At 36.0% G+C, this 20,818-nt stretch overlaps 1 protein-coding gene across 7 annotated transcripts in view; it reads right to left on the bottom strand.

Annotated features, from left to right (window-relative positions):
• Window positions 1-242: 242 nt before the first annotated feature.
• The window catches only part of LOC117409357 (interleukin-11 receptor subunit alpha), a 55,734-nt gene continuing 35,158 nt past the window's right edge, over window positions 243-20,818 (bottom strand). For 6 of the 7 annotated variants that reach the window (XM_058994432.1, XM_034015284.3, XM_058994420.1 and 3 more), the window contains 7 exons: window positions 18,495-18,661; window positions 16,690-16,853; window positions 15,179-15,320; window positions 14,500-14,586; window positions 8,394-8,496; window positions 7,473-7,554; window positions 243-3,758 (listed from right to left, as the gene is read on the bottom strand). In XM_058994432.1, the coding sequence (XP_058850415.1) occupies window positions 7,476-7,554; window positions 8,394-8,496; window positions 14,500-14,586; window positions 15,179-15,320; window positions 16,690-16,853; window positions 18,495-18,661 (742 nt within the window). In that variant the 3' untranslated portion in view covers window positions 243-3,758; window positions 7,473-7,475. Of the gene's footprint in view, window positions 3,759-7,468; window positions 7,555-8,393; window positions 8,497-14,499; window positions 14,587-15,178; window positions 15,321-16,689; window positions 16,854-18,494; window positions 18,662-20,818 lie in introns of all 7 variants that reach the window. The other variant, XM_058994398.1, reaches the window with a different exon arrangement.

Raw genomic sequence — 20,818 nt, 5'->3', positions numbered from 1 at the left:
AGTGTTATTTCCTAATTGCTTATGCAAATTGTGTTACATAGTGTAATTTATCTGCTCATAACGCATTGTAGTTAAACCCATTTTATTCAAACTGCTCCACAAAGCTATCTCCCCAGTTAATTTGCTTGAAGAAACTAAAAACATAACAATATTATTGTCCACCATACACACCTTGAGAAGGGCTTTCATCCTTGGTATAACTCATCACAAGCGTTTCCACATGGGTGACCAATTCCACAGCATCATTGCAAACACAGTTATTTATTAGTGTAGATTGAGATTAAGTACCAGTTTCAAGATCTAAAATCACTTTTATTACATGAAAATACATACATGAATAGTAACAAAATCAGCTTATTCGGTCTGTTGTCCTGCGCACAACACACTGTACAGTAAGTGTGGTCTCCTCCTTTTTTTCTTTTTACTCACAATGACAAAACTTGTTTTCTTCTGTTGATACCCCATACCTCAGATTGTGTATTACCCACAAAAGGACATTTCAAAGAAAAAAATATAGGGATGCCACATGCTCTACATTTTACTGAAGTCTAATGAAAAATGCACACCTTGGGTTGTTACAGCTTTCATGATGTATTTAGCTTATAATGCTAAATGCACAACATTTCTTTATTGATTCCAAATTCAAAATCATGACAAGGGAGGTCAACAATATACACTGAATTGTGCGATGATGCAATTGTCTATAAATAAAACAGATACAGAGCACTCTGCAATGGAATGCATTTACTGTGGTATGTGAATATTGCATCTTTTCAGCCAAGTTTTACCATCAAAAATATGTTTGAATGGTTTTTCCCTTTCTAAAATATACTGGACAAACATCTTATCATTTTAATGTAACTCCATGCAATTCCTGTGTTATGCATAACATTTAAAAACAAAATATTGAAGTCTAAATACTTATTTGTTCATTTTAAATCCATTGATTGTTTCAGTGAGTTTTGCAGGGTCTAACAAAAACACTTAAGTAGTATCAAATCAACCCTTTATTTAACAAGGTGGGACCAGCTGAGTAAATTGTATTTTTGAATCATATTTCCTTACATGCTGTAATAGAGGTGTGTATCATGATGCCCAACCAAAAAGCACTGCATCTAATTTAAGTTGCGCCTTTTAGTCCATTATTAAATTAAAATGTCATCATAAATCATACAAAATAAAGACAATTTGATCTGTATAATGACAACACCACTTAATGTGACCTAGATTTTGTGACTGAGACCTTATTGTGACCTCAGTGTATTATCACATCTCTTCTGGAGACTTACTAGAGAACTAAGAAGTGGCACTTAGCCAGGCCCGAAAAAAACAGGTCACGTACTCCTGCTCATCTGTCATGGCATCATTCATATCCCGGGTATAGAGTTTAACATCTCATCCTAAAGAAACCAGCCTGGGGCCCAGTGAGGACCCTGACCCCTACTAAATCAACAACACTTCATTCAGAACTCCATTTTTCTTAGAAGGTACCCCGTCCAAATACTGTCCAGGCCCAGCCTTGCATTTCATAGTCTGATGAGTTCAAGTTCCAAGGCAGCAGATATTCACTGGCCAATTCATGAGCCCATTCTTGAAGTTTTCTTTTCAGAATACTGACCTATCTAATGTCTAGGCATTTTTGGTTGAATGTTAATATTTTATTAAAACACCCAAAATACTAGGAATTGATGAAAAATACAAATATTTATGGTATATCAGCTGTTCCATCATAAAATTCACTCACTGACAGCTGATAAACCTCTACTGCCCTGGTATATTTTACACTTTTTATGACCTTCTTTCCTAAAACTCAATAAACCAACCTATCATCTGTTAAATTTCCCATGTATCGCTTCACCATATTCTGTAGTATTTTGCTCAAAAAGCCAGCTGCCCCGTTTATAGTCAAGTTCATCCAACTGTACCCCGATGACTGGCCCTACTGGAACCACACACACACACACACACACACACACACTATTTACTGTAACAACTGTTAAACAGGGTGAGTCATTTCCCTAATGTGTCATCTACTATCCAAGTATCCACAATGCTAAAATATAGAACATGTAAAAAAAATAAAACAAAGTTTCTAAAAACACGGGTTCTTAAAACATTCATATTATTCCAGAGATCTACTATACAAATTGAGTCAGAACTTGTCTGAATTGGCAGGGTATGGTTTTGAAGGTAAAGAATTAAACTACAGTATATCTTTTAATTTGTAGAAAATCTGATTATATTGTTTATAAAATTGCTAAAATAACAAATAAAATGTTGTATTATTATGCTTACATAATTCTGCTGGTATGGTACCCAGCAAAAAAGGATATCATCTTCTAATGAAAAATCTGAAAGGTGCTCTATGAGAATACCTTTATTAGCATTAACTGAAACTAAATTTCACTGTTGGGCCCTCTTTCTTTAGTTGTATTTGTTCTGTTTTCAGGTTTTACCACATCTGTGGTAGTTCTGATTGTATGTTCTCACACATGTTCAAGTAGTGAAAACTGTGGACTTTAAAAAGGCCTTACAGGTTGTGGTTTCAACCATGGACCTATTTGTTGAGCATTGTGTTTTAGAATTATTTGAAAAGTAACAGGAAGAGTGACTGTGCTTTTGTAATTACTGCAACAACTTTTCACTCAAAAATGACTAAACACAAGTTCCCTACGTCTCTATTGATTTCTTTTCACATTTCTTAAAGGCTACTGCCAAGATTTACAACGTGACCTGGTTTTATTTTGTGTGCCAAGAAATAAGATGTGATAGAGCTTCTTTTTCTCATGGCCCTACACCTTACTAGAGGGATTCACATTTTTTAAATCGCAACTTAAGATCTATTTGTAGGTTTATTTTATATACAGGTTTTAACGCTGTTACAGATGTGGTTAAGGCCTGAAAACGTAGCTAATGATTTTCCGCAGCATTCAAACAAACGCCCTTCTCCGTACTGTCTCTTTAGTCATTCAGGTGTGCATTCTACTGCACCAGCCTTCTCCATATCCTTTGGACCCTCCAGCTTACAAAACCAAATTCCTTACACTGTACACATCTCTGTGAGGTAGAACTCATTCCTTAGCACAGTAATGCTGCTCATCTCAATGCATTCCACATCAACCAACAGTGGACAACTGGTAGTTTGTATCTATTATTTAAATCACCCAAATATGCACATTTACTTCTTATACTGTTATAAGGCTATACAATAATATGTACATAATGCCCTGTATTCTAATCATTCATGAAGGACAGAAATCTCTTTTTTAATAGATAACCTCAATATCCAGTACTTGGATCTTTGCACATCTCAGAAGGGAGTTCTAAAAAATAACATTATTTTAGGGAAATGTAGCTAGATAATGGTTGATGAGATCTTCATTCTTGTGACAACATGGAATCCACGCAACTCTACGTAAAACTCACAAGTTCTTTCTGTAGAAAATATTACACTTTGTGTCCACTGGTGTGAAGAACTGAAGAATTTAGCAAACTCCAGCCAGTCCATGAATCAAGTGCTACAAAATCGCTGTAGGTTTATAAGACAGACTGAACTAAATCCACTTGAAACGAAACAAAACAAACAGGTTGATACTGGATCTGTAAATGTAGACAGTCACAAGGCACCAAGTTAGCAACTTCTTTTCAGAAGATCTTTAATGGCTCTTCTTCTGTCCTATTGTTATTAATGGCAGTGGTGATAATTCCCTTTGAGATGACCCTATAAGGGTTGATTCTTGTAAATGTCATCTGTGCACCTGAAAAAAAAGAAAAACGTCCAGTATTTAATGTTGATTTGTAAACAAATGTAAAGGCTATAGAATGTAGTATATGCTGGTGTTCTGACTAACTGATTCCTCTGACCTGTATTGCCTAAAAAAAATGTTTTAATAGAATAGTATATGGCAACAGTGCAGAACTCTGTTCCCTCGAGATCCATTTCAGTCCAGGGTTTTGTTCCAATTACAGTGGTTTGCAGAAGTATTCACCCCCTACCAATAATGTCACATTTTTGTTGAATTACAAATAATGTATGCACAGTTTTTCAAACAAACTTTTTTTTATTAAAAGCTGTAGTGGTTAAACGCAACACTGTTATCTGAGGAGGAGGTTAAATGTCAGCAAAACTTGCAAAGAAAATGTACAAAATGAAATTTTACTGGTTGCACAAGTATTCAGCCCCTTAATCCAGTACTTGGTAGAAGCACCTTTTGCAGCAATTACTGCTATGAGTCTCTTTGGATAGGTCTCTACTAGCTTTGCACAGTAGGATGGTGAAATTTTCACCCATTCTTCACAGGAAAATTGCTCCAGTTCTGATAAGTTTGTTGGGGATCGTCGATGGACTGCAATCTTCAAGTCTCGCCATAAATGTTCGATCGGATTCAAGTCAGGACTTTGACTGGGCCACTCAAGAACATTAATTCTCTTCTTGTTCAACCACTCCAGTGTGGCTTTGGCTTTGTGCTTTGGGTCATTGTCCTGCTAAAATGTGAATTTCCTCCCCAGTTGAGTCTTGTCTGACTCATACAAGTTTTCCTCAAGGATTCGCCTATATTTTGCACCATCCATTCTCCCCTCTATCCTGACAAGCTTCCCAGTCCCTGCTGAAGAGAAGCATCCCCATAACAAGATGCTTCCACCACCATGCTTGACAGTTGGGATGGTGCTGACTGGGTGATGTACAGTGTTGGACTTGCGCCAGACGTAATGCTTGGAATTTAGACCGTAAAGTTCAATTTTTGTCTCGTCTGACCACAAAACCTTTTTCCACATGTCTGTGGTATCATCTACATGCTTTTTCGCAAACTCCATACGTGCTTTAAGATGAGGCTTTTTGAGTAATGGCTTCTTTCTTGCCACCCATCCATACAGGCCAGCTTTGTGTAGGGACCAGCTTATTGTTGATGTGTGAGCACTGACTCCCATCTCTGACACAGTACTTTGCTGATCTATCAAGGTCATTGTTGGCTTCAGAGTGACATCCCGAACCAGTTTACTGCTTGCCTGGCTGCTCAGTTTGGGAGGGCGACCTGATCTGGGTAGTTTCTGGGTGGTATGATGCATCTTCCACTTCTTATGATGGACTTCACCATTGCTGAGAGGGATAATCAGCGCCTTTGAAATGTTCTTGTACCCTTCTCCTGCTCTGTGCCTCTCTACCACTTTATCTCTGACTTGTTTTGAAAGCTCCTTGGTCTTCATGGTTGCTTGGTTGGATCACTATCTGAGTTGCAGCTTGAAAGTCTTTATATACCTTTATATATTATTACAAGTTAAACCACTTTGAGTACACACAGGCTGAAACCATTTCACAAATTTTGTGACCTTTCAAACAAATCATTTGCAACTGAGCTGATTTAGGGCTGCAGTAGCAAAGGGGTTGAATACTTAAGCAACTGAGGTCTAATCTGTTTTTCTCTGTATAATCTTACTTATTTCTATTCTATATGCATTTTCTTTTAACTTTATCAATGTGGAGTAGTTTGTGTAGATTCCACATGTAAAGTCTAATTTGAAAGTGTTGTGGAGTACGTTCAGGTGCCAACAAAATGTGAAAACTTTGCAGGTGGGTGAATACTTCTGCAAACCACTGTATGGAGTAGTGGAGTAGTGGTTAGGGCTCTGGACTCTTGACCGGAGGGTTGTGGGTTCAATCCCCAGTGGGGGACACTGCTGTTGTACCCTTGAGCAAGGTACTTTACCTAGATTGCTCCAGTAAAAACCCAACTGTATAAATGGGTAATTGTATGTAAAAATAATGTGTTATCTGTATAATGTGAAATAATGTATAATGTGACATCTTGTAACAATTGTAAGTCGCCCTGGATAAGGGCGTCTGCTAAGAAATAAATAATAATAATAATAATAATAATAATTGACTAATTACAGGAATACATTATTTAACTGACTAATACCACCTTTCATTAACTAATTTAGGGCCTGCCTGGAATAAAGAATTAGGGAGGTGCCATATCCATTGTAAAGTATAGCGAGGGCGGAGCTATAAACTTTTTTTTTTTAATTCAGACCCAGTCTGGAATGGACCTCGAGGGCCGGTGGTGCGCTAAACTGGAGTATGGAATGGACGTGTTTTGTTTCCTTTATTTTTGGTTTTCTGAGAGGAATAAAAAAAGTTCCTCAGATCTACATAGTGTTAATATTAAATTGATATTACTTCCAGATGGTGATGATTAATTCACATGTAGGTTACCAGGTATTATATTGCCAAGTTTTCATACCAGACATATCATTTAATTAAATAGATCTATATTAAACATTAACCATCCACATGGAACAATCTATACATGGTTGTTTTGTGTGTTTAATGTGGTTTATTATGGTGCCTCAAGATTTTCCAAGAAGAAAATCACCTCAGTAAATCAGGCAGGTTTATTTAACGTACTCCCTTAACTCGGCACTGCAGGATTTCCTTCATGTGCCAATCACAGCAGTTAACAATGAAATGCTTTTCCTAAGAATCCATCATGAGAAAGACAAGGGCATACTTCCTTTCCACATACAAAAAAGGCCCTGTTGCAAATGTATCCAGTAGGTTTAATGACCTGAACACTATACACCTCCATGTATACTATATTAAATTGTATTATATTATATTACTGTGTAAAATAGGAGTTTTTATTTTTAAAATTTTATTTTTGTGATTTCTTTAAAAGTATAAACGTATGTTTCAATGTTTTTATTGCTCAATATATATTTTTGCATGAGGTATTCTATACATATATAGGGATATACATGTGTTCATTTAATTTGTTAAGTTCACTCTTATAGGTATCCGTATTCATGTTCTTTTTGTAATTGCTCTTATTTGAAATCATTCTCATCCATTCATCGTACTTACTATGTGCTCATACTGGACTTTACTCGTATAAGCAAATATTGGTAATATAAGTTAACTGCTCTTAGTGGAACCTGCTCTGACATGTAATTATTTACTGTAATCTCTATTTTATGCTCTTATTTGAATCTTTTGCTACTGATTTTATTGTACTTTGCAACTGCTCTTATCTGTAATGTGATATTCTGTAAAGTGATATTATGAAATGTGATACTTTACAATGTGATATTTTGTAATGTGATACTTTGTACTGTGATATTTTGTAACAATTGTAAGTCGCCCTGGATAAGGGTGTCTGCTATGAAATAATAATAATAATAATAATAATAATAATAATAATAATAATAATAATAATAATAATAATAATGTTGTTGAAGCTGACACCCTGGGATCCTTCAAGAAGCTGCTTGATAAGATTCTGAGATCAATAAGCTACAAACAACCAAACAAGCAAGAATGAATGGCCTCCTCTCGTTTGTAAACTTTCTTATGTTCTTAATAATAATAAGTACATATTCCATATGTATTTATGGGTCTTGAGATCCTGCAAATCATTTTTACGAGAGTATTATCTGAACAGCAACATGAGAGAAATAGATCAGTGTGTACCTACATCCTACATTGGCAGGGATTTCATCTTCATCATTGAGGTAAGTTCTTGTTTTGATGTCTCCTCCTTTCCTTTATGTCTTACCCTTAACAAAATGAAAAAAAAGCTTTACAAAATCATAACAGCAATTTTCAGTCAGATGTGAAAATATTATGTGAGAACTTCATACATCAAAAAGCCCATTCTGGTATATTTATTTAACTCTATGCCTAATAAAGTATTGCTGGTGAGAGGTACACTAATAACTGTAATCAAAGACCGATTGTGACAGAAAAATAACCAATGATTTTGGAAACTACTTTTCCAGCTATTTTGGACAGACCTTGGAAAATGATATTTGGAGGCCTTTCACTTCGAAAACAAACCACTGACCAATTTCAAAAGAATGAAAATGTCTTAACTAAATGGTTCCTAAAAGGTTTTTCTGTCATTATTTATAACTGCTTAAATTAAATCTTGAAATGGTCAATAACTGAGCTTTTACTGGAATAACATATAGATTGCCACCACTGTATATCCAGCTGGCTACGTTAAAGCAGTTTGTAAGGCCTCCCTCCCCTAATAACCAATAAGAAAATGTATCAGATTACACTGAAGGGATGACTACATTATATGTGGTTTTTATGAAGATATTTCAGCATGATGTACCAGTATTTGAGCTAAAAATCAGATAAAACACCAAGCAACACTGAAAAGAAAAAAATACCACAGCATTTTTAAGTATCTTGGTACATTTTTGGGATGTACCAAGATACTGGGCTAAAATATATACCTGAAACGATCATGCACACTAAAGAAGCCTGGTGAAATAGGTGATATGTTATCTTCTTTTCTCTTACATCTATTATTATCCACAAGGAGGGGTTCGCTAGACTAAATGTCAAACTGGCAAATACCCCGCCAAAGTATTACACCACATCTTACCAGATCAAAATGGTAAAAAAAGCCAACAATGCCAGAAAAACTCCTCCTAAGGATCCAAGAGAGACGAGTAGGGCCAGCTTCTCATACTGTTCTTCGCTTTCAACTAAATGACAAAAACACATGCGCATTATTAATAAAAGCAAATAAAGGCATCAAATTGAAATCATTAATCCACCTCTCTGATCATTTTTTATGCTTGTGTGCCTTTCCAAGTGTTTTTACACGGGGACACTGTGACGGGGTACACCCCGCCCCTGTGCTTATTTGTATTATTTTCGGATTGTTTTGTGTGTTGTTATTGGTGTAGGTGTGTGTGTGTAGATTATTGGGTGGCAGGAAAAGATGTTAAAATCGTCCCTGCAAAAACACATGGGAAGGTGGCTGGAGCCATGAGTTGAATAAGTGATTAAATAATTAATTAAGGCTCCAGCCACAGGTGTATAAATAAGGTGATCACGGGTGTTAACTTGGTTAGTGGTGTGGATAATTAATGTCAGTTTAAACTAGTGAAGAATGAAAATTATTGTTGGTGAAGGTGAAGGTGAAGGAGAGGGTTTGTGTGCTGTGCAGGTGTGTAAATAAATAAATAAATGTATATATATATATATATATATATATATATATATATATATATATATATATACAGGCGTGCTCAAATTTGTTGGTACCCTTACAGCTCATTGAAATAATGCTTCATTCCTCCTGAAAAGTGATGAAATTAAAAGCTATTTTATCATGTATACTTGCATGCCTTTGGTATGTCATAGAATAAAGCAAAGAAGCTGTGAAAAGAGATGAATTATTGCTTATTCTACAAGATATTCTAAAATGGCCTGGACACATTTGTTGGTACCCCTTAGAAAAGATAATAAATAATTGGATTATAGTGATATTTCAAACTAATTAGTTTCTTTAATTAGTATCACACATGTCTCCAATCTTGTAATCAGTCATTCAGCCTATTTAAATGGAGAAAAGTAGTCACTGTGCTGTTTGCTATCATTGTGTGCACCACACTGAACATGGACCAGAGAAAGCAAAGGAGAGAGTTGTCTGAGGAGATCAGAAAGAAAATAATAGACAAGCATGGTAAAGGTAAAGGCTACAAGACCATCTCCAAGCAGCTTGATGTTCCTGTGACAACAGTTGCAAATATTATTAAGAAGTTTAAGGTCCATGGAACTGTAGCCAACCTCCCTGGGCGCGGCCGCAAGAGGAAAATCGACCCCAGATTGAACAGAAGGATAGTGCGAATGGTAGAAAAAGAACCAAGGATAACTGCCAAAGAGATACAAGCTGAACTCCAAGGTGAAGGTACGTCAGTACCTGATCGCACCATCCGTCGCTTTTTGAGCGAAAGTGGGCTCCATGGAAGAAGACCCAGGAGGACTCCACTTTTGAAAGAAAAACATAAAAAAGCCAGACTGAAATTTGCTAAAATGCATATTGACAAGCCACAATCCTTCTGGGAGAATGTCCTTTGGACAGATGAGTCAAAACTGGAGCTTTTTAGCAAGTCACATCAGCTCTATGTTCACAGACGAAAAAATGAAGCTTTCAAAGAAAAGAACACCATACCTACAGTGAAACATGGAGAAGGCTTGGTTATGTTTTGGGGCTGCTTTGCTGCGCCTGGCACAGGGTGCCTTGAATCTGTGCAGGGCACAATGAAATCTCAAGACTATCAAGGCATTCTGGAGCGAAACGTACTGCCCAGTGTCAGAAAGCTCTGTCTCAGTCGCAGGTCATGGGTCCTCCAACAGGATAATGACCCAAAACACACAGCTAAAAGCACCCAAGAATGGATAAGAACAAAACATTGGACTATTCTGAAGTGGCCTTCTATGAGTCCTGATCTGAATCCTATCGAACATCTATGGAAAGAGCTGAAACTTGCAGTCTGGAGAAGGCACCCATCAAACCTGAGACAGCTGGAGCAGTTTGCTCAGGAAGAGTGGGCCAAACTACCTGTTAACAGGTGAAGAAGTCTCATTGAGAGCTACAGAAAACGTTTGATTGCAGTGATTGCCTCTAAAGGTTGTGCAACAAAATATTAGGTTAGCGGTCCCATCATTTTTGTCCATGCCATTTTCATTTGTTTTATTATTTACAATATTATGTTGAATAAAAAAATCAAAAGCAAAGTCTGATTTCTATTAAATATGGAATAAACAATGGTGGATGCCAATTACTTTTGTCAGTTTCAAGTTATTTCAGAGAAAATTGTGCATTCTTCGTTTTTTGTGGAGGGGTACCAACAAATTTGAGCACGTCTGTATATACAGTGCCTTGCAAAAGTATTCAGACCCCTGACCAATTCTCTCATATTACTGAATTACAAATGGTACATTGAAATTTCGTTCTGTTTGATATTTTATTTTAAAACACTGAAACTCAAAATCAATTATTGTAAGGTGACATTGGTTTTATGTTGGGAAATATTTTTAAGAAAAATAAAAAACTGAAATATCTTGCTTGCATAAGTATTCAACCCCTGTGCTGTGGAAGCTCCCAGTTTACACCGATGAAAGAAATTGCCCTAACGAAGACACAATTACCTTACCATTGGCCTCCACCTGTGAACCATTAAAGTTGCTGTCACATTTTCTGGATAAAAACCCCACTGTTGAAGGATAATTGGTTAGGCTGTGAATCTGAAGGAAAATGAAGACCAAAGAGCATTCTACAGAAGTTAATGCATAGATTAGGGAAAGGGTACAAAATAATATCCAAGTGTTTGGATATCCCAGTGAGCACAGATGGATCAATAATCAGGAAGTAAAAGCTGCATCACACCACCCAGGCACTGCCAAGAAAAGGCCGTCCCTCAAAACTCTCAAACAAGAAGGAGACTTGTGAGAGAAGCCACAGAGAGGCCAACAATCACTTTGAAGGAGCTACAGAGTTCAGTGGCTGGGAGTGGAGTAATGGTGCACCAGTCAACCATATCAAGAGCTCTGCATAACACTGGCCTGTATGGGAGGGTGGCAAGAAAGAAGCCGTTACTCAAAAAGTACAATCTGAAAGCACGTCTGGAGTTTGCCAGAAAGCATGAGAGTGACCCAGCTGCAATGTGGGAAAAGGTTTTGTGGTCAGATGAGACCAAGATAGCGCTTTTTGGCTTTTTGGTGGTGGCAGCATCATGCTGTGGGGATGCTTCTCATCAGCAGGGACTGGGCAACTTGTTAAAATTGAAGGAAGAATGGATGGAGCAAAATACAGGGAAATACTGCAAGAGAACCTGCTTCAGTCCGCTAAAAAACTGAAGCTTGGGAGGAAATTCACCTTTCAGCAGGACAATGATCCCAAGCACAAGACCAAAACAACATTGGAGTGGCTCAAGAACAAAAAGGTGAATGTCCTACAGTGGCCCAGTCAAAGTCCTGATCTCAATCCCATTGAGAATCTGTGGCACTATTTGAAAATTGCGGTCCACAAGCATCGTCCAACCAACCTGAACAACCTGGAGCAAATCTGCCAAGAAGAATGGGCCAAACTCACTCAGACACTGTGTGCAAAGCTGGTACATACTTACCCCAAAAGACTTAAAGCTGTTATTGCAGTGAAAGGTGGCTCTACCAAATATTAATGTGTGGGGGTTGAATATTTATGCAAGCAAGATATTTCAGTTTTTTATTTTTCTTAAAAATATTTCCCAACATAAAACCAATGTCACCTTACAATAATTGATTTTGAGTTTCAGTGTTTTAAAATAAAATATCAAACAGAACGAAATTTCAATGTACTATTTGTAATTCAGTAATATGAGAGAATTGGTCAGGGGTCTGAATACTTTTCCAAGGCACTGTGTATATATATATATATATATATATATATATATATATATATCTTGGCGAGAGCCGAGTTCAAATCAGCATGAAGTTTTAAAATCTACTCTCGTGTAATGGAAATCATTATATATAAAAAATAACCTATGACAGGGTGTACGGTAAGACAATGGGTGCGTTGTGAGGCCGCTTATAAAATGGCTACATTTTGTTTTTATTTAAATAATTACACAAACTAGCTTTAAGGAAAAAAAATAAGAAATACATAATGTATCCTTCCACTGAGAAAAAATAGTCCCTGAAGACTGTTTGACTGTAACATATATTTTGTACTTTTTTATTTATTTGCCATAAACATAACATTGAACTTTTCCATTTATTGTAACATTTTCAAGATGAAATAACATCTGAGGGAGGATTCATGGAACAGCCAAACACTGCACTGGCACTCGAGGGAGGTTTTTTTTTTTTTTGATTTTTTTTTGTAGGAAATGATCCTGCTCAGGCTTTGCGGTCTTCAAGAGAAGCTGACCAATAATTTCTGAGGCTTTTTTCACACCGATGGCCGGTAACTGGCATAATTTCCCTAGATTGTAAACCAGCATTAGATTATATGTGGACTAAACGACTTCTGTGTCAGTTTGCGCAGTGCCGCAGTCCTTCCCGTCCGCGGCGAGCACAATAGAATTTTATGCCGAACCCAACCTGAAGCCCAACGGTTGTGTCAGCAGAGAGCAGGAGAGATTTTAATTGTGTTTTAAATATGTTTCTGAAATCGGAGGGTAGTGATGAGATGTACATGTTGTGTTGAATTAAAAAATTGCATACTCACTAGTCAGTTTTATAAGGCGATATTTAGTTTAATAAGTAGATGCCGCTGCTGCATATATATTACATGCTGAGTGAGACTTACGTGGTGATTTCTCAGATGGCTTTTGAATAGTGTTACTGTTACTGCTTGCCTCAGAGTTTTCTTTGTTCTGTTCTCTGACTAAATAAATACCACAGTATACTTGCCAGTTTTTCTGTAATTCTTAGTGACAGAGATGAAAAAAAAACAGATTGTTGAGTGATTTAAATGTTGTTTCAGTTGTATGTTGACATGTTTACTATTAAGGCATAGTAATATTAATAGATCAGGTAAGTAAGTTGGTCTATGATGTCACAGTCGTGTGCTAAGACAATTATTACCGCACGGTCATGTGATCTTGTTCAGCCAATCACAGCACTTAATCCAAGCCATTATATATAGACGTGCATAGACCTACAGTAATTTGAATGTGAGCTGTGTACAGCTAAAATTACAGGTAACTTAATGATGATACACTAATAATGAACTAATAATAATTTTGCATTAATGTATAGTGCACATAAGTACAGTATTGTCATTGTCACGATAACCTACCCATGTCACCCTACCTACCCTATTTTATTCCGCACCATAACTGGAACCACAACATCAATTTATTTTGGCCCAGTCATGCTGCAACCTATTAATAGAACTTTAAATAAACACATAGAGTAGAATCCTGTACATTTAAAAAGGAGTAATTGGTTTCCTGGGTTCATGTTTGTTGAAACAGTTTGTAAGGATGAAAGGTTTTTTTTTTTTTAAATTTTCTACCATCAACACTTTTCAAGCTCTAATATAGGATGTTTCCTTTGGCACTATGTGTAACCGCTGATGGTGAGCTTCAATCCCAATTTTTCTTTCTTTTTTATTTATTTATTTATTTTTTCAATCGCAGCATGACATTTACAAACTGTAGCCAAATCTAATTTAAATTCAGAAGCTTGACCTTTTTATCTACAGAGATTTTCACATTATGTAAGATTTACTTAGAAAAAGTTTGATTTTTCTAAAAGGAAAAAACAAGATGTTAATAGCATTCAAAAATACTCAGTAAGTCCTTTTCAAGAGTAAGTAGCAAGGTTCTGAAAAATATAGCGTTATACGTCCCCACAAGCTGCTACAACTGTTTAAATAACGTACCTGCAATTTTTTTTCATTGTTAACATCCTGACATCTTTTAACACTTAACTTTAAAGTCTGTTTCAAAGCTCTTTTCAAAATGTCCGCTCTAATGCACTAGGGTTTGAGATCTGTCCTCTAAATCAGTGGTTTTCAGCCCCGGTCCTGGGGACCCCCTGTGTCTGCTGGTTTTCATTCCAAATGAGCAACACGTGGGGATGTGTAATGCTTTATTTTTTGGAACATGACAGTTAACTATATTTCTATAACATTACTAGTTTTACCGGTCTGGTAAAAACTTTGCATTGGTTTAAGTACTTAACAGTCATACTGTACTAACATTTACCTTTCGATTCTGAAGTTGAAGAATGATCTGTATTTTCTGTGTGACTCTGTGTACTGCTTTCAGACTCCTCTGGTTTAGGAGTTGGTTCTAATGTACAAAATACAAATGTGGTTAGTTTAGATGTTGGAAGTGTATCATTTTCTTCCAACTGTATAAAGAAAGATCACAGAAAGTTGATCAAATTAAACCAACAAGTTGCTGAAAACATTTCCTTCTGTTACACTGAACAAGAAATGGTTTGCTTGAGCTGTACTCTAAATGAATATAATTGATTCATCAGTACAAAATTATCTGGAAAATTCCACTTTGAATAGCATCTCTTGTGTTGAGAATACTATTTTGATCGCCCGGCTAGGGGACTGAATAGCAATTTTGAAGTCTGGGGTTAACATTTTAGATTAGGATTACATTTATGTATAGATTCTCCTAGAAGCGTGATGTTCCTGGAGAATTTGCCCCCTGATGAAGCAACAACGTGCACCTTATATTTACCCCAGATGACAAAACTCATTTTAAAAGAACCGAAGTAACAATAATTTGTATAAAGTAAATAGACATGTATGGTATCTATACAAATAAAAAATAACAAAAAAAATATATATATATAAAAAAATATTCTTTCTGGGATTCATTTAAGTTTTCCAGACACCTGAGAGGCACTGTGTACAAAGATGCTTACCAAGCCAAGGAAGAGCTTTGATTTCAGTGCTCCATTCACTCCAGTTTCCGTTACCCAATAAATCCATTGCTCTGACTTGGATTATGTGAAAATGACCAGCTAAAACATCTGTTAATTCTGTCGTGAGATGTGTAGCTTCCACCTGTGTTACATAAATAAAACAGATGCTAAAACACAGATGCATAAACCATCCAAAACAAACAGACATCCTCCTGCTCAAGAAGAACTTCCTAAATTGAAGTGAAATTGAAAACGAAATAAAAAATAAAATACAATAATTCTTTCAAGGTATTTATTGTTGTATTTTTCTTTATTGTTCTACTAAATCAGCTATTTTAATGTACAGAATGTTTGATTTTTAAAGGTATGTTAGCTTTTTAAATGGATCTGTATATAAACCTAAAAGGCAGAGGTTTATTTAAATAATGTATTTATTTAAGTGCTGCTGAGACACTGCAGTCTGTGACCGTGAGATAACTCACTTCAACAACATGCAGCTACGTTTTGTCCAGCAGTGGCATTATTTCAAAACACAAGATTTTGAATTCGGATATCCTGACTAAATAAAGCTACCAGGTGGTTTCATGAAAAGCAAAATACTTATTTACTTCATTTCCTTCCACCTATTTATACTAATCTATTGAAACACATTGTTTTCAAAGTCTGTTTGTTATGAATAAAATAGTTTTGATAATCACAAACCTGTTTTAGACAGTTCTAGGGTTCTTTAATAACAGTCTGGTAAAGTTATCAAACCTTAATTATAAACTGTTTAAATAACGGTATTCTTGAAAAATGGTAATAAATAAATAAATAGAAATACTACGACTACTACTACTACTACTACTACTACTACTACTACTACTACTAATAATAATAATAATAATAATAATAATAATAATAATAATAAATACAATAACATAATCTTACTGTCTATCCTCATGTTTTCTGTTGCATGAAATTAAGATAACACCTAGGTTACAGTACTTCCCACTTGATTAGCCACATACAGTAGAGAACCCGAAAAAAGAAATTTAAGTTTACAAATACAGTATAAGCTTTTATGTTAGATTACTAACTCCAACCCACATATATTACTACATTGTCTATCACTTTGCTAACTGTTTTAGTCATGTATCTACAGTATTTTCATATCGAATCAGGATATCAGAAGGGGGACCAACCAAATGAAACAAATATTCCATCTGCTGGAATAGCTGATGCACCAGCTACACGTAGGGAATGCATTGTGCTTGCTGTGTGGACAAAGCAGTCCCTACGTTACCATCTTGCACAAAGCTGCAAAGTGGAAAGGAAACATAAACAAGAACTAAAAATGGAATATGCAAAGTGACTGAAACATGTTCTTCTATAACGTTCCAGCTGTATTGCTGACTCCTTTTTTTCTAGTAGTTTCTGTTTTTGCACTTGTCAACAAAGGGCAAACAATTGAAACCTCAGCATTTGTCATCTGACCACAAACCACAGGTAATTGACCTGCTAAAACTCACCACAGACCAGGACCTTGATTCCATAGGCTTGTACTGGACCTGAAACCTCAGGGGGAAAGAGCTCTCTTTGGGCCAGGTGGCAGGATACTCCCAGTACACTCGCAGTCGTCTTGGGGAACCATGGACAGGCTCTGCTGAGACTCGCTCTGGGGGATCTGGCTTCACTACAGGACAACAGAACACGAACATTAGGTTAGGCGTGCTATGCTAAGCCAAGGCCTACTGACCACAACAAGCAGAAGCTTGCCATTTGAACCACCAGGAAGTCGTTGCTCTAAACAGATGATAAATGAGGCAATTAGGGATGGCTTGCCATATTATAATCTCACTCCTTGAGGAAAGGGAATGTTTTTCACCTAATGTAGCATATAATATGGGACACTCTTCCTCAAGATAAGTGGGCATTTAGTTATAAAAAATGAGGTTATGCTAGCTAATAAATCAAAAATGTCTGCAAAATTTGTATTGCAATCCGTCAAACCCATTGAGAGACACGCAGGCTACAAATGCTTAGGCATATGGGATGATCAGTATAACGAAGGGACTTATACTGTCAGTGCACTAGTAATTAGAGATTATTTTTCATAATTACAGTAATTTCTGTAGTACATTTTAAAAAAAAATGTTGCATTCAATAATGAGCAAATCCAAACACAATGTATATGTTATATATTCGTTTAAAGAAGGTGTAATACATTTAATACATTTTCACACTATAATTAACAAAAGTATGTAATTAATGCAGCTACAATCCATAGGCCTATGTGTCTTTGTTATTGATAAACAGAAATCGGTTTTCATATCCAGCTTTGAAAACGGACAAACACTTCTGGCATTTAAGTACGAAAATTCCTCAGAAAAAAGGATAACTAGTAGACATTCCCTCCATTTAAGTATGCAAGTACAGTATCTCATTATTATTAAGCTAACATATCATCCAAGCAAACCTTAACGAAAAAAATCAATTTGAAAAAATACTTATTTTCTGAGAATCTTGCCCAAAGTATAACAACAAACGAATAACAAATCTATAGTAAAATAATAAATATTGATGTTACAATCTGCATGAGCCTCATTATTTAACAGAAATATCAGATAGTGTATGTGATAGTGTATGTGATAGTGATAGTGTATGTGATTGTGATAGTGTATGTTTTTGTCTATCTGCAACTACAACAGACTTTTCTTTTGCAATTTAAAAACACAAGTGTAATAAAGTTTCATACTGCATATAATTTGCTCCTACACAATCATTTTGAGAATTTGTCCCAGTGTGTGGTGAAAGCATTTTGCATCAACAACATACCATAGAAAATGTTCATCTAGTTTCCAAGGAACTATTATATAACAGAGTGAGTAAATACAGTATGTTTGAGGCATAGCTCCTGCATGCTGAAAGTGTAGACATGCTTGCATGTGAACACTGCCTAATTCATGCTTTCCTGAGGGGGTTACACCAGACTGGTATGAAAGTTGTAATTGTAGTTCTAAAGTATTTAATTGCTCACATAACTGTAGTGTTGGCATGTTAGCAAAATTGTATTTTTCCATTTAAAAAAAAAAAAAAAAAATATATATATATATATATATATATATATATATATATATATATATATATATATATATATATATTCTGTATAACAACATAAAACACTGTACAAAAAAGATTAGATATTGTTTAAGAAAAAAACAGTCTGAAGACTCAATGAAGGATTCTGAATTCTAAGCCTGAAATGAAATGTGTTTGTAAAAAACATTACAAAAAAAAATAGTACACAAGTATTCAACTGAGTTTACCAACTTACCAATATCAAGGAACTGTATTTTAGACAAGGTAAATGTGGATCCAAGAGGGTTCACTTCAGTGATGTTAACCACATAAGAAGAGTGCCAGTTTTTGGGGTTTTTTATGGTGCACACATTTGTTCTGAAGAAGTCCTGATGACATGTCTCGCTCGCTTTAGAGGCATGCCTAAACAGAACAAAACAGTGGTGCTATTATTAATATTAATAACTAAATACATACCTTTTTTGTTTTTGTTTTGTAAAAAGTTTAACATGGGACAAAAATGGGCAAGGCAAACATTATGTCCACCATTTGGGAACTATAAAATGAAACAACTGCCGGATTTGAAAAGTCAACATCAAAGCAAGAAAAATAAAAGCTCTTGGAAATGTTTTCCGTTGTTTTACGGTATGTTTTGGATGTTTTATTTCTATTTCAGAAGTACTATTTACCATCTGTTGTAAAGCACATTATAACAGTTGGAGTTGAAGGATGGATAACTTGTTACTTTAATTCAACCATACTTTCTAAAGTAGATAAACAATGTGTGACAGGGCAGAGGCCCTGCACATGTGTTGTGTTGAGTTGGAAGGGAAGGACTTAATCTCTCCCTGCCAACTCCATGTGAGAATGTGGCTGGAGTGAATAATTGAACAATTGATGATTAATTAGGTTGTGGGGTGAAGAGTTTCGGTAGGGTAGGGACTGTGTTGGTGAGACCGTGAGTGAAAGTAATGCCCAGCCTGACGATAAAATCAAATTAAAAGGTTCTGACATTAATTGTGCCTATTTTTCATTTGGAGTGGAAGTGAGCCGAACAATCTTATGGGCATGCTTTGTGTTGCGTGCCTTGGCATGAAAAGCTTTAGAAGTCCCGTATTGTTTGCTGTTGATATGTATAGAGTTCAACTTATTGAAATAGAAAGCTGTCAAAGAAGTGGTCTCTGCTATCCCACTTCCAGGCATATTTTGCTGATTTACCATTTGCCTAATGAATATCACCCAATGATTCCACCCCCCTCAGTCAGACAGCAAATGATCATTTTTACAATGATGTTAAGTTGGTGGGCTCTAAAAAAGTTTTCTACAAGAGCAAGTTGACGGTTATTGGGGATGAGAAACCAGCAGTTACAGTAATACATCAATACAGGGTTTCCTAGCTAAAGCAGATGTTCAAGAGAAGAAACTGAATAAATTACAAAAGGAACGATCTTTGAATTATTAGACACGCTACTCTTCAGCTGAATAGCAGCCAACCCTTGCTGTTATTTTCTTCTCATATAGCCAAGCGCATATACAGTGTCAAACATTATGGACTACTGCCCTGCACACATTGTGAACACATCATGGAATGTGTTGTGTTGGACTGATGAAACTTGAAGTCACTCATATTTCTTATATTCATATACTAGGACAGCACTGTAAACAAGATCCAGGTCTCTGTGGGATTTCCTGGTATACCGGTATGTTTTAAAAAAGCAACCTTCTTAGCAGGCTTATTTGGCAGGCAATACGGACCAAAATGTGCAGTCCCTAGCATTCTCACATTGTGCCGACAAAAAGGAGCTCTGCTGTTTAATGCTGCTAGTGATTATTTCTGGTGGACTTCACCCACCCCTTATTTGTTATATGAGACTAATCACGGTACCCTGGAGTACCCCATGCAATATCTCCATCTTTGTCGAATTATTTATTTTGAGCACGGGGCACAAGTACGTGCAGCAAAACCATTAAAAGCATTGGAGTCGCTTGTCTGCTAATATAATTGAGACTGAAACTTGTACTGGCAGATTCCTCCAAAACCAGTATTAAAATACAGTAATAACACTAAATTTAAATAAACCGCCTGCATTGCACTTAGTGGTGCTATGTATAAGATGATAAACGCTGTATTAGTGTACCTTTTATGGAACGTGATGTTTATATGTGTATGTTGCCAGACATCCTAGGCATACAGTTGAAATCATTTTGACATGCTAATGATCCTTTTCATTGGAACCTCTTTGTCTCATTATGTGTACTGCATTTTGCACTGTTCGATGTAATGACTCACAACAGAGTTTCATAACGGCATTTAATTTCACGTTGAGATATTACTTCAAGGTTTTAACACATAGGAGACAAATAGAAAAATAAAGAAACTGAGGCATAATTTTATATAATTCAGTTTTATATAATTCACAGGTAACAGAATGTGTACTACATATCTCTCCTCTTAGTAAGCTGAGCTATGGAGTGTCTTTTTCCATTAAATGTCAAGTAGACATTTTTAAGTAGCAGATACTGTTTCACAAAAGCACAAAACATAATAAAAAGGTGTGTGTTGGAGTCCTAATGGCAGGA

This window comes from Acipenser ruthenus, chromosome 2, assembly GCF_902713425.1.
Source record: "Acipenser ruthenus chromosome 2, fAciRut3.2 maternal haplotype, whole genome shotgun sequence".
In the NCBI taxonomy this organism is placed as follows: Eukaryota; Metazoa; Chordata; class Actinopteri; order Acipenseriformes; family Acipenseridae; genus Acipenser; species Acipenser ruthenus.
The sequence above is the reverse complement of the archived record's forward strand: the minus strand, read 5'-3'. Positions and strand labels throughout refer to the sequence as shown.